This window comes from Asterias amurensis, chromosome 10, assembly GCF_032118995.1.
Source record: "Asterias amurensis chromosome 10, ASM3211899v1".
NCBI classification, from domain to species: Eukaryota; Metazoa; Echinodermata; class Asteroidea; order Forcipulatida; family Asteriidae; genus Asterias; species Asterias amurensis.
In genome coordinates, this window is record NC_092657.1 from 4,156,538 (window position 1) to 4,170,533 (window position 13,996).

At 38.0% G+C, this 13,996-nt stretch overlaps 1 protein-coding gene across 1 annotated transcript in view; it reads right to left on the reverse strand.

The window, feature by feature from the left end:
• LOC139942574 (uncharacterized) overlaps positions 1 to 13,996 on the reverse strand; it is a 29,157-nt gene that overhangs the window by 12,586 nt on the left and 2,575 nt on the right. The window contains exon 2 of the mRNA XM_071939426.1: positions 895 to 1,062. Coding sequence (XP_071795527.1) covers positions 895 to 1,062 — 168 coding nt within the window. The remainder of the gene's footprint in view (positions 1 to 894; positions 1,063 to 13,996) is intronic.

Sequence of the window (13,996 nt, forward strand, 5' to 3'; positions counted from 1 at the left end):
GTCTGCGTCCCAAATCTAACTCGGCCTTCGGCCTCGTTGGATATGGGACGCAGAAGCGCTATATTTTTCCGTATTCCACTCTCGCTTGTGTGATAACTTATATTATTATTATCATTAGAGGTTGATATTGTGTATGAAAAAGCCTTTGGAGCGCCATGAAACCCACAGACACGCCACATGGCCAGATATTACAAAGTACTATACCCTATTTCAGTGTTGTCCCGTGAACAGCGCCATTCTGACCCCGAGGACGAGCACATTAATGTGGACACTGTCATGACCAGGATTCGAACCCACACTCCGATGACTTACATGTAACCACCAGAGCTTGAATTTGATTCTAAAAACCACTCGGCCATGATACCAAAACAGACTGGACAACGGCCTCAAAGGGTCTGGGGTCGATTTCACAAAGAGTTAGGACTAGTCCTGGGAGATATACAAATTGCATGGATAGTCCTAAGTTAGAACGAGTAACTGGTCCTAACTCGAGATAAGACTAGTCCTAACTCTTTGTGAAATCCACCCCCCTTTTTGTAGGACACAAAACACAATGTTAACAGATTTACATTAAACTCACACAGTTTAAAGAAGGGATGGTCGAAAGCTTTATTTAAAATAAATATGACTTGCCGAGGCGCTGTAGTTTTTGAGAAATGAGTAAAACAAGTCACGAAAATAATTTGGCGTATACATGTAAAGCGTATTTTTGTGACATTGTTTACTCGTTACTCAAAAACTACAGCACCTCAGCTAGTATTATTTTAAGGGAAGCTTTCTACTCTCATTATCTTCAAACGGTGTAAGTCTCATGTTAATCTGTGGGCATTATGTTTTGTGTTACAAAAACTACCCAAATCCTTTAAAACCGACATTATTACAAAGTCTACATACCCTGTCTCCGTGATGTCCCATGAATAGCGCCATTCCGACACCAAGGATCAGCACAATGACTACGACTGTCGAGACGCAGAGACACAGGCTCATGTTGGCCTTCCTCCGGATGGGGACGGCAACCACATCAGCCGGGTCCTGTTTCTGGAAAGGCTCCTCATATGTCAACTGCAGTAAGATTGTAAAGAAAAGAAGAAAAATTTACGCAAATATACATTACTGGCCTGTATGCTTTGTTTTTGAAAGAGCAAGGGCACCGAGATATGGAAGTGTCGTGGCCCGAGCGGTTAAAAGCACCGAATTCAAACTCTGGTGTTTCTGATCAGCAGCGTGTGGGTTTGAATCCCCAGCCGTGACACTTGTGTCCTTAAGCAAGACACTTAACCATTGCTTCGTCCTTCGGATGGGACGTAAAGCCGTTGGTCCCATGTGTTGTGTAATGCATGTAAAAGAACCCAGTGCACTTTTCGAAAAGAGAAGGGGTTCGCCCCGGTGCTCCTGGCTGTGGCTGCTGTATGCGCCGTAGCACCTTGTAAAACCTTATACGGTGCTAAATAGATGGGTCTCAAAATTAATCACTGCTATTACCCATCTTTCTGAAAGTTTGTATATACTCAGCGCCTTGAGTACCTTGTTTGGTAGATACATACGCTATATAAGACTTTGATATTATATTATGATTATTATTATTCACTGCTTGGTTTAAGGTACCCTAGAGGAAAAGTGTAAATTTCTTCTGAAGCATTTCAAGGGCACCAAGGCAATGACTAGGGGGCATGAAGGCTGTGAAGTATCAGGGCTGTACGTATTTATAATAAGAGTAATGAGGCTTTAGTGCCGTTGTGCCAGGGAATTCTGTCAGCCGGAGATTCATTCCCCATGTAGAAATTTAACATGGGCTGGAGGAGGATATTCAACAGAGGGCACTAGCAGAAGTAGTTTTAACACAGTTCACCATATACATGTAGGGGATAGAGTATCCTGCCACACCGCATGGACGCACCATGATAAACGTCTATTGGTTTATAGACCATATTGAATAACCACTTTTTTTTCTGTAGGTCAAACCGTATACATGCATGTCCAAACGCGTACATCAATGAAGCACGCATCACACAGCATTCCCAGTTTGATTTCTACGGCACATGCACGCACACACCCATGCACACGCGCACAGACGCCACCTTGTGGGGCATATATTTGAACAGTGACGTCATATTCAATACGGTCTATTGGTTTCCAATAAATTCGACACTTTTGTTGAATGTTTGTGTAACATTGAAACAGACAGTAGCTTTCTGTTTTTGCTTTGCATTTTTGGCTACCAATAGTTTTCCAACCTCAACTGGCAAAAACTCGGACTGTGACGTTGCAATAGAAAGGTCTATCATAATACCATAAAGCCAGGTTCATACTTCCTGCGAAAGTGAATGCGTTACAAATGTTGATGTCACAAATTCACACCAAATAGCAGCAGCAATTGAGCTGTGCTTAACTCTTGCGAATATTTGCAGCGAAAACAGAGTTGTGAAGACAAATTCATGTCAATTCGTTTCGCAGGAAGTATGAACCGGGCTTATAAGACCTTTGTAAAAACTTGGGCTGTGACGTTGCAATAAAAAGTGTATCTCTGTTTTTATCACCGTCAGATACTTTAGTACGACAGTAAAGGCACTTAATATCTGCTTCAGTTTGTTGTCAGAGAATTCCCTCGCGGACTGTTTGTGTACAGCCCCAAAGGCCTTCCTAACGACCTACGTAACAATCGCCATGGTGATGTAACGACATTATTGTCCACAGTAATCAAATCAACATCATTAAAATCTATCATGTTTGACAGAAAAAGAAGGAAAAAAAATTGCTGATACAAAAAAAAATGAAAGAAAAAAACATAAAAATTGGGACACAGATGCAACAAGTTGAAGAAAACAACATCATCTCAGGCAATTACATACATTCTACAGGTAATTTGTTGTGCACACTCTGGAGCTTTATTTCCTAATTTAGCTATATCAGTCGTGCGAGGTATGATTAATTTCATCCATTCAGACAGGTCTGGCTTTTTATCTTTGAACATGTTGAAAAGGCAAGGCCATTTTACAAAGGGCACTTACATAAAAAATCTTTACAGGCCTGCAGTTGATTTCACAAAACTTTACGCAACTGCATAAGTCCACTTGCGCAACATTTATGGCCCAACTTACACCATAAACGTTGCGCAAGTGGACTTACGCAGTAACGTTTTGTGAAATCTGCTACTGTATGCTTTATTTTGAAAGTGCAAGGGCACCAAGGCATTTTCTCCTTGGTAAAGCGCATCCTATGAGGAAATTGCAAAGTGCTACTGTAGAGCGTAGAGCATTTCAAGGGCACCAAGAGGGCACGGAGGCAATCGCCATCGTTGCCTCTGTGAAGTACTATGTATCAGTCCGTCCTTAAAGTCAATGGGAAACTTTTGATGGGCACCAAGGCCAAGACCAGGGGCAACGGAGGCAATGGCAACCGAGGCGTGCTGTAATTCCAGACCTGTTCAGATTATTAAAAAAAAAAAAAAAATTGTATTTGTATTTTGGAGACCTTATAAAGCCATTGGACCCTTTCGGTTCAGAAAAAAAAAAAAAAAATTCACAGATTTACAAATAACTTACAGGGTTTACAGAAGGCAACGGTGAAAGACTTCTCTTGAAATTCCATGAAATGCTTTACTTTTTGAGAAAACAGCAAAACAATATAAATTCTCGTTATCGAGAATTACAGATTTATTTGAAACACGTGTCATGACACGGCGAAACGCGCGCGGTAAGGGTGGGTTTTTCCGTTGTTTTCTCCCGACTCCGATGAACGATTGAGCCTAAATTTTCACAGGTTTGTTATTTGATATAGAAGTTTTGGTACACAAAGTGTGGGCCTTGGACAACACTGTTTACCAAAAGGGTCCAATGGCTTTAAGTCTGACTGCTCATTAGATGGACAGCATTTTTTTTTGTTTTCCTTAATTAGGTTCGTTAGTCCTATGGTCTTATATCTGAATGCCATATTATGTAATACTGGCGGTCTGCTGGTTGGATAATCCATTAGACCTATGGGTTATTACACAATGTTCTCATTTTGGCCAAAAGGACTGCCGAACTAAATGGGGCATCAATCACAATGAGCTACCATGGGCTGTAAAAAAAAAAATGGGCTGCTGAGAACATAAGGGGCTGTCAAATAAAAAAGGGGCCATCAACCAAATACGTTGCCGAACACTAGGGGCTGTATGAAGAACAAAATGGGCTGACTTCTAACAAAATGAGCAGTAATCAACAAAATGAGCTTCTGAACAACTGAATGAAATGGGCTGCAGAACAAAAATGAGCTGCCCAACCAAGTGGGCTGCAGAACAAGAATGGGCTTTGGAATGAAATGGCTGAACTGTGGAAAAAAATGGGCATAAAAATAAAATACATTGTGTGTACATGTAGTCATGTATGTGTAACCTGGGCATTGTACTTTTTGTGTCGTAATTTCCACATAAGTTACAGGATGGATAGGAATGACAGCTGAAACATTTTTGAGATGTTCCAAAATAAAATTTGACAAACATACCCGCAGAGAGACTAGACTGTGTTTCGTTTGTAAATCTGTGTTGTCACAGGTCACACTGTAGTAACCGGGATCCATGAATAATGCAGTTTCATCATGCCGTTTTCTTTGTCAGGCAGTGAGGCCCCATGGCCTAAACAAAAAGCAATTAGTGAGACGCTGACAAAAATACAAATTCCAAACGCTCTTGCGGAATGATCTTCCTAATGACATTAACAGTTGCAAACTATTACGAGTTTAAAGGCACTGAGGTCGATTCAACAAAGCAATAAACTCCATCGTAAGACAAATTGTCAGTATCACCATAGTGATTTGTATTGTGACATCACACTTTACTAAGCAACTACGATTGATTTGCAGTTAAGATCAATCTTAGCTCTTTGTGAAATAGACCCTTCCCATGTAATATGTAAATTACACATTGCGCGTGCGCACTAACGTTTTGGTTGGCAAAATGAGGGAACATCACGCTGTTTTGTACACGGCTAATGGGTGCGTGACGCACACGCGAATGCGCGTCTGCTTAGTGCACAACTCTATGGCGTTTGCCAACCAACAGGGTCTGTACGTATGCGTGAATGAAATTAGCATATTTCATGGGAAGGGTCCATTAGCGAGACGCTGAAAAAAATACTAATTCCAAATGCTCATGCTGAATGATCTTCCAATTGACACTAACGTTTGCCAACCATTGCGAGCCACTGGGGTCGCTTTTGCAAAGCAATAAAAACCATCGTAAAACAAACCGTCAGTATCACCATAGTGATTTCTATTGTGAAATCACACTTTACTAAGCAACTACGATTGATTTGCAGTTTCGATCAATCTTAGCTCTTTAAAGACACTGGACACTATTGGTTATTGTCAAAGACCAGTCTTTTCACTTGGTGTATCTCAACTCATGCATAAAATAACGAACCTGTGAACATTTGAGCTCAATTGGTCGTCGAAGTTGGGAGATAATAATGAACGAAAAAACACACTTGTCACATGAAGTTGTGTGCGTTTAGATGGTTGATTTCGAGACCTCAAATTCTAAATCTGAGGTCTTGAAATCAAATTCGTGGAAAATTATTTCTTTCTCAAAAACTATGTCACTTCAGAGGGAGCGGTTTCTCAAAATGTTTTATACTATCAACCTCTCCCCATTACTTGTCACCAAGTAAGGTTTTATGCCAATAATTATTTTGAGTAATTACCAATAGTGTCCACTGCCTTTAAGAAATTGGCCCCAGCTGGACACCTTTGGTAATTGTCAAAGACCAGTATTCTCACTTGGTGTAAAGGCCTTTGTATGCATAAACTAACAAACTGTGAAAATTTTGCGATACATTGGCAAGGTTGTTTGTTAGATTTTCAGTATTTCGCTTTCTGCTTAATTTTGAAATATTTAGCAAGAATTGTAACATCATGCAGGTAAATTTCATAGCAAGTGAAAAGGAAAACGATTTTCTTGTGTCTTTGTGCACAAAATTAGGCACAAGTACACCGCAGCAGTGATGGCGTATACCAAACTGCGTGGATATTGTTATGCAGTTTGATGCAGTAGATCATTGGACCATTTTTATTAGCATAGATTGAAAGGGCCTATTGATTTTAAAGGTATCATGCACCTTGCAAAGGACTGGTATAGCTAGTCTAAACCAATCGGCATGATCGAGGAGTGGACGTGACTGTGCATGTTTTATCTCGATTCAATTTAGAGCCTCGTCGCAAATGAGCAAAAATAGCTGGATTAAAGGTTGATATATGAAAGTCTAATCCCTAGAACGAATAGCAGGCCTGACACTTCACGGAGGCAGCGAAGGCGATTATGTCAGTAAATTGGGGATTTGCCCAAACAAATACACCAAACCTCATATAGAAATCAACATCAAATGATATGCTACAAAATAAGTGAGCTCAATCTTCAAATCATTTTTCCCAACTAGTTTATTTTCAAGCATTTATTTTCGCCAATGACTCATGTAAAATCATTCACAGATATGTCAAAGCCAGTCATTGTAAATGTGAGAAGACTATGGATTTGCCCAAACAGATCAACCAAAACTAACTGCACTAAGCCCTATAATAAGGGGGTCTCAAATAATTCTCTCCCAAAACCATTTACATGTATTTCGGCAACTCATGTAAAATCATTCACAGATATTTCCTACGCCCAGTCCCTGTAAATGTGAGTAAATTGTGTATTGACCAAACAGATCCACTGAAATTACCTCCGTATCCCTTATGAAAATCAACCTCGCATAATAAGAAAAAAACCTCAAGGTTAAAAGCCAGGCCTCACCAGAGTGTAATTATCATACCTTACAAAACCAAGCACCCCCCCCTCTCCCAACATATTCGCAATTAAATGAGCACGCGTGACTGGAATAAACATCTTATAGGTAGGATGGTGAGGTAATCTGATTTAATTCAAATTCTCAAGTTGTGAATAGACATAATATGAAGAGATGATAGGCCTGCATCATTGGACTTTTGGAACCGATTATTCATTCAAATCCTCTAGTTTACAGAAATGTATCATTACATCATTGGTTATTTGTGAGCATATTCATTCCAACCCTTTAGTTTTAGAGAAACATCATAAAGGGATTGTACATTTGTGCATCATTGGTTTTTAAAGAGTGCATTCATTCCAATCCTCTAGTTTACAAGAAACATATCATAAAGGGATGGTACATCATTGGTTATTGGAAGAGTACATTCATTCCAATCCTCTAGTTTTCAAAAAACACATCATAAAGGGATGGTACATCATTGGTTATTGGAAGAGTACATTCATTCCAATCCTCTAGTTTTCAAAAAACACATCATAAAGGGATGGTACTTCATTGGTTTTTGGAAGAGTACATTCATTCCAAGCCTCTAGTTTACAAGTAACATATCATAAAGGGATGGTACATCATTGGTTTTTGGAAGAGTACATTCATTCCAATCCTCTAGTTTTCAAGAAACACATCATAAAGGGATGGTACATCATTGGTTTTTGGAAGAGTACATTCATTCCAATCCCCTAGTTTTCAAGAGACATATCATGAAGGGATGGTACATCATTGGTTTTTGGAAGAGTACATTCATTCCAATCCTCTAGTTTTCAAAAAACATATCATAAAAGGATGGTACATCATTGTTTTTGAAAGAATACATTAATTCCAATCCTCTAGTTTTCAAGAAACACATCATAAAGGGATGGTACATCATTGGTGTTTGGAAGAGTACATTCATTCCAATCCTCTAGTTTTCAAGAAACATCATAAAGGGATGGTACATCATTGGTTATTGGAAGAGTACATTCATTCCAATCCTCTAGTTTTCAAGAAACATCATAAAGGGATGGTATTTTTTTTAAGCATTCATTCAAATTATCTAGTTTTCGAGAAACATATCATCACAGAGGGATGGTACATGTACACCACATTGGGTTTTTTTATGCCGACATTTTGCTTTAAATTGAAAGCCAATCCTTAATTTAAAAAGAGCAAATATTCCCCATCCTCCTTTTTTCATTCAGCAACCGCTGAAAATCAGATTAGGTGGTCCTTCGAGACAAATAGAGGTTTATGTTTCGTCTGAAGAGGAGGAGGCAATATGGGGTGGGGGGGGGGAAAGATTTACCACAAGAAATGTGTTGTTCCAATCAAAAACAAATTTTACATAAATGTTACAATAGAATTTGACAAAACCAGGTGCAGAACTAAAGCGCAGTTGCACAACCATGCAGGTAGGCCCCACACCCGGTGCTCAGGACCCTAACCCCCCCCCAACCCCGATCCCTAAAACAAAAAGACCCCCTGCAGTAATGCTATTTTTTTCTCAACCCCACCCTTCACCACCTCATCCCCTCTCCCTTCTCAAATGAAAATATCTAGTCATGGCACTTATGAACTGGGTTTGAGAGCCGACTCCTGTTGCTAGGTAACAAAAAAATAACAATACCATTGGGAGTCTGTCCCTGACCCCCTCTTCAGCGAGGATGGATTCTCAACGAGAATAAATCAGAGAACGCCTCCTTCCCCCTCCACATCCATAGAAAGAAAATTGCGGTATTACCGTCCGATCTCGTGGATTTTGAAATTAAGTCAGTCGTTCAACGGGTGAGACCTTTTTTGTATGTTTTAACGTTTATGGGTCAGCAGGATGCAAGTGACGCTAGGACACCTCCGGGTTCTTGGAAATCTCATACGCAATATAGCGTGTTTTCTGACGGATAAAATTTACTGCCGCTCTCTACCCTTCACTATACTGGACTCATTTAAAACCGCTCTCAAAACACACTTATTAAAAGGAAGTGGACACTATTGATAATTACTCAAAATAATTATTAGCATAAAACCTTACTTGGAAACGAGTAATGGGGAGAGGTTGATAGTATAAAACATTGTGAGAAACGGCTCCCTCTGAAGTAACGTAATTTCGAGAAAAAAAGAAGAAGTAATTTTACACAAATTTGATTTTGAGACCTCGGATTTAGAATTTGAGGTCTCGAAATCAAGCATCTGAAAGCACACAACTTCGTGTGACAAGGGTGATTTTTCTTTCATTATTATCTCGCAACTCCCGACAACCAATCAAGCTCAAATTTTCACAGGTTTGTTATTTTATGAATATGTTGAGATACACCAAGTGAGAAGACTGGCCTTTGACAAATTCCAATAGTGTCCAGTGTCTTTAAATCCATTCCAGATTCGAGTATTTCAGTGAGAAATTACCTTTTTCTCAAAATTTACAGTATTTCAGAGGGAACAGTTTCTCACAATGTTTTTTTTATTACTTTCAGCAGCTCTCCATTGCTCCTATTTAATACTCCCCCCTCCGCACAATCATGCCACATTTGATCGGTACGATCTAATCACATGAACGAACATCAAAACAAAAAATGTTAATGCGAGCTGGCTATAGCGATGGTGTTTAAAGGTGTTGAACACTGTAACATTTGTATTACTCAAAATAATTGTTTTGCATACGTTTTGGTTACGAGCAATGGAGAGCTGTTGTTAGTATAAAACATTGTGATAAACAGCTCCCTCTGAAGTAACATAGTTTTAAAGAATGAGATGATTTCGCACTCAAATATTTAAATACTTTTAAGGCCTAAAGCCTTTTATTAGGCATCTGAAATAATACATGTATAAGTCTAACAAGGGTGTACTTTCTTCAATTATTCTCTTGCAGGGCTGTATGCTTCCTTTTTGAAAAGGGCAAGGGCACCAAGGCATTTTCATCTTGGTAAAGGGCACCCTATGATGAAATTGCAAATTTATACTGGAGCATTTCAAGGGCACCAAGGCAATGACCAGGGGGAAACACAGGCAAAGTATCGGGCCTCAACTTGGATATCCCAATTGAGTCAAAATGTTCACAGGCTTGTTATTTTATGCATTATGTTGGGAATACCCCAAGTGAGAATACTGGTCTTTGACAATTACCAAAGGTGTCCAGTGATTTCTCCGTTAGCGCATAACGCTGAATTCTTTCTGGGCACTCTGTACCGTAGATAAATATTGTTTCTGTTTGTACACCTGGTTTGCAGGAAGAGCAAATACACTAAATGAACATTGGCAGATTCATCAAAAATGAATGTTGTCTTTTCGTCATTGTGTATTTTAGCACTTCACATACATAATACTGCATGGACAAAATTAAAGATGCTTGGTTGGATTTTAGGCTGATTTGTTCTGAACTGCTGAATATGATTATTTTTCTAAAGGCACATTAAAAAATACCTAAGGTTTTAGGAAACGTTCAATTGTTTTAATCATCATGCTGTGAAAATTTGACTTCAAAAAGCTGGCCGCGTTTTTTTATATAGAAACATGTATCACCGAAAAATCCGGAGCAAATTTTTTAAGATTTATTATTTTATTTATTTATTTGCATCCACATGAAAATACAAAGTATGGTTTGATTAAAATACACCATTCTAAAAACTATCTACATGTAGGCGCTTACATTTACAGGAATGCATTCTATTATAAAAACATTACTAAAACCTAAATTGAGGCAAGCATTAGAGAAAAGGGAAGAGCCAATAAAACTACATAACAGAAAACATGATCGACAAAAAACACAACAAACCACCAAAATGTAACAAATAAAGGGACTTCAATGTACTGCACAAGCTCAGTTTACACAGGAAGAATAATCCTTAATATGATCTAAGATTCAAATTTTTCGGGGCAAAAAACTTATTGTCTGTCTACATTAAACATGCTAACACCACACTACTTTGAGATGACATGCCTACAAATGCTTAAAGGCAGTGGACACTATTGGTAATTACTCAAAATATTTATTAGCATAAAACCTTTCTTGGTGATGAGTAATGAGGAGAGGTTGATGGTATAAAACATTGTGAGAACCGGCTCCCTCTGAAGTGCCATAGTTTTGGAGAAATAGATAATTTTCCATGAATTTGATTTTGAGACCTCAGATTTAGAACTGAGGTCTCGAAATCAACCGTCTAAACGCACACAACTTCGTGTGGCAGGGGTGTTTTTTCTTTCATTATTATCTCGCAAGTTCGATGACCGATTGAGCTCAAATTTTCACAGGTTTGTTATTTTATGCACATGTTAAGATACACCAAGTGAGAAGGTTGGTCTTTGACAATTACCAATAGTGTCCACAGTCTTTAAACATGCTAAAACCACACTACTTTGAGATGAAATGCCTACAAATGCTTTAATTGAAAGCTTTTAACCAAAAGTATACATGTATATTGTCAATAATTTTCACATGTAATCTCAAAATGGCGGGTTGATGACGTCAATGCATTTTAAGATCCATTGAGTCCAATTTTGGGTGTGGTCCAAGTTGTACAATACATTGAACAGTTGAAAACATGACATAATGGGTACCAGGCGAATCAACTACTGTAATGTGTTATATGCACAGTCTAAAATTCACGATACAAAACCGACTCAACAGTTGTCTGGTTTTACACAATGCTTGTACAAAACCAAACAAATAAATTGTATTGAACACCATCATAAAATGTTATTTTAGTTTCCAGCGAAGGTTTCAATAGGTGTGTGCCTTTAGACGATGTGACCTTTGACATCATGTTGTCAAAAGAGCCACAGAGACTGAGACTTCCTGCAGGTGCATTGTAACAATACACAGCTCAATGAAAAAAAAACACATGAAATCTGATATTATCTGGAGATTGCAATCACGTGTGATTTTTATAAACTTTTGATTTTTAGTAACCACATAGCATGAACCCGGATGTATACAACTTACATACTATTACAAAGGATGGAATTCTCATTGAACAAAAAGACATAAACATTGAATATAAGAAAACCAGGATACACCAGGGGTGGGTGGAGTCGCTGCTCACAAACAAGTCTGAAACTGGTATCCAGATCTTAGGTGTTAGGCCAAGTAAAACAAATTTGATCGTCCAAGTAAAAAAAAAAAGGGAAGATCAGGGCCTTTTTTAAAGCCATTGGACCCTTTCGGTTCAGAAAAAAAAAAAAAAGTTCACAGATTTACAAATAACTTACAGGGTTTACAGAAGGCAATGGTGAAAGACTTCTCTTGAAATATTATTCCATGAAATGCTTTACTTTTTGAGAAAACAGCAAAACAGTATAAATTCTCGTTAACGAGAATTACGGATTTATTTTAAACACATGTCATGACACGGCGAAACGCGCGGAAACGAGGGTGGGTTTTTCCGTTGTTTTCTCCCGACTCTGATGACCGATTGAGCCTAAATTTTCACAGGTTTGTTATTTGATATAGAAGTTGTGGTACACAAAGTGTGGGCCTTGGACAACACTGTTTACCGAAAGGGTCCAATGGCTTTAATGTATAATATACAATTTTAAAATTTAATGTGTTTGTAGTTGCTGGGCACCTCTGAAACACAGTGTTTCACTGAGAGGTTTCCCAAGGGTTAATAATAAATAAATAAATAAATAAATTGCAACTGTGAAATATTAGTTTTATATTGAAACAAAAGGTTATTTCATAGTTTTGTTTTTTAATCTCTGCAAACTTAGTTTCAACATGTCACTGATCACTGATCAGGTGACTTTCTATTTTTGGGGATGGAACTAAATTTGCAATAATGTTAAAGGCAGTGGACACTATTGGTAATTGCCAAAGACTAGCCTTCACAGTTGGTGTATCTCAACATAAGCATAAAATAACAAATCTGTGAAAATTTGAGCTCAATCGGTCATCGAACTTGCGAGATAATAATGAAAGAAAAAACACCCTTGTCACACGAAGTTGTGTGCGTTTAGAAAGTTCTAAATCTGAGGTCTCGAAATCAAATTCGTGGAAAATTACGTCTTTCTCTAAAACTATGGCACTTCAGAGGGAGCCGTTTCTCACAATGTTTTATACCATCAACCTCTCCCCATTACTCATCACCAAGTAAGGTTTATATGCCAATAATTATTTTGAGTAATTACCAATAGTGTCCACTGCCTTTAAAAAAAAAATCAAAACAAAAGTTATATGACAAAACAACTTTTGTTTGATGATCTTTTGATGCACTGCACAAAGTACTTCCTTGTTGTACAATGATCACGAGGTTTCTGTTTTCCTTGTTTGACAAACTAGTTCCATTACTAATTATCATGGATGGGGAAATCATGTGTCATAAAATAAACAATGATGCTGCATATATAACCGAATCATTGTAATTGCTTATTCTTTTGTACGTTGCTAAAAATATTTTCTTTTATACAAGATTTTCTTTTTTAAATTCAAAGTCTCACTTCCCAAAAACCTTAAAAGAAGAAGTTTCTAGGGGATGACACAAGATTGTTTTTCTTGAATTAAGATTGCTTTCTTATTTAAAAAAAAAATAAAAATATTTAAGTAGCGCTTTGTTTGCACCTTCCAGGGCCTTTCTGATAGGCAAGATACTACTGTAACTTCTATATAAATTTTAAGAGTTGTAAAAAACAGCTGAATAAGTTTTCAGCTGTTTTTATAACTCTTAAAGAGTAAGACCGTGGACACTATTGGTAATTGTCAAAGACTCTAAGCCTTGACAGTTTGTGTATCTCAAAAGTATGCATAAAATAACAAACCTGTGAAAATTTGAGCTCATCAAACTTGCGAGATCGGTCATCAAACTTGCGAGATAATAATGAAAGAAGAAAACACCCTTGTCACACGAAGTTGTGTGTGTTTAGATGGTTGATTTCGAGACCTCAAGTTCTATTAATATGAGGTCTCGAAATCAAATTCGTGGAAAATTACTTCTTTCTCGAATACTATGGCACTTCAGAGGGAGCCCGTTTCTCACAATGTTTTATATCAACTTCTTCCCATTACTCGTCACCAAGAATGGTTTGAATATAGGGCTAGATAGCTCAGTTGGTAGAGCGCCTGCACGAATAATCTGAAGGTCGTTGGGTCGAATCTCACTCTAGTCAATTCTTTGTTCAACCCCCAAAATCACTGTCAAAAGTTGTTAAAAACCCACCAGCTTTAAATCCTTATTTAAAAAAACCCATCAGGCTACATAATGTATGCCTGCGGGAAGTCC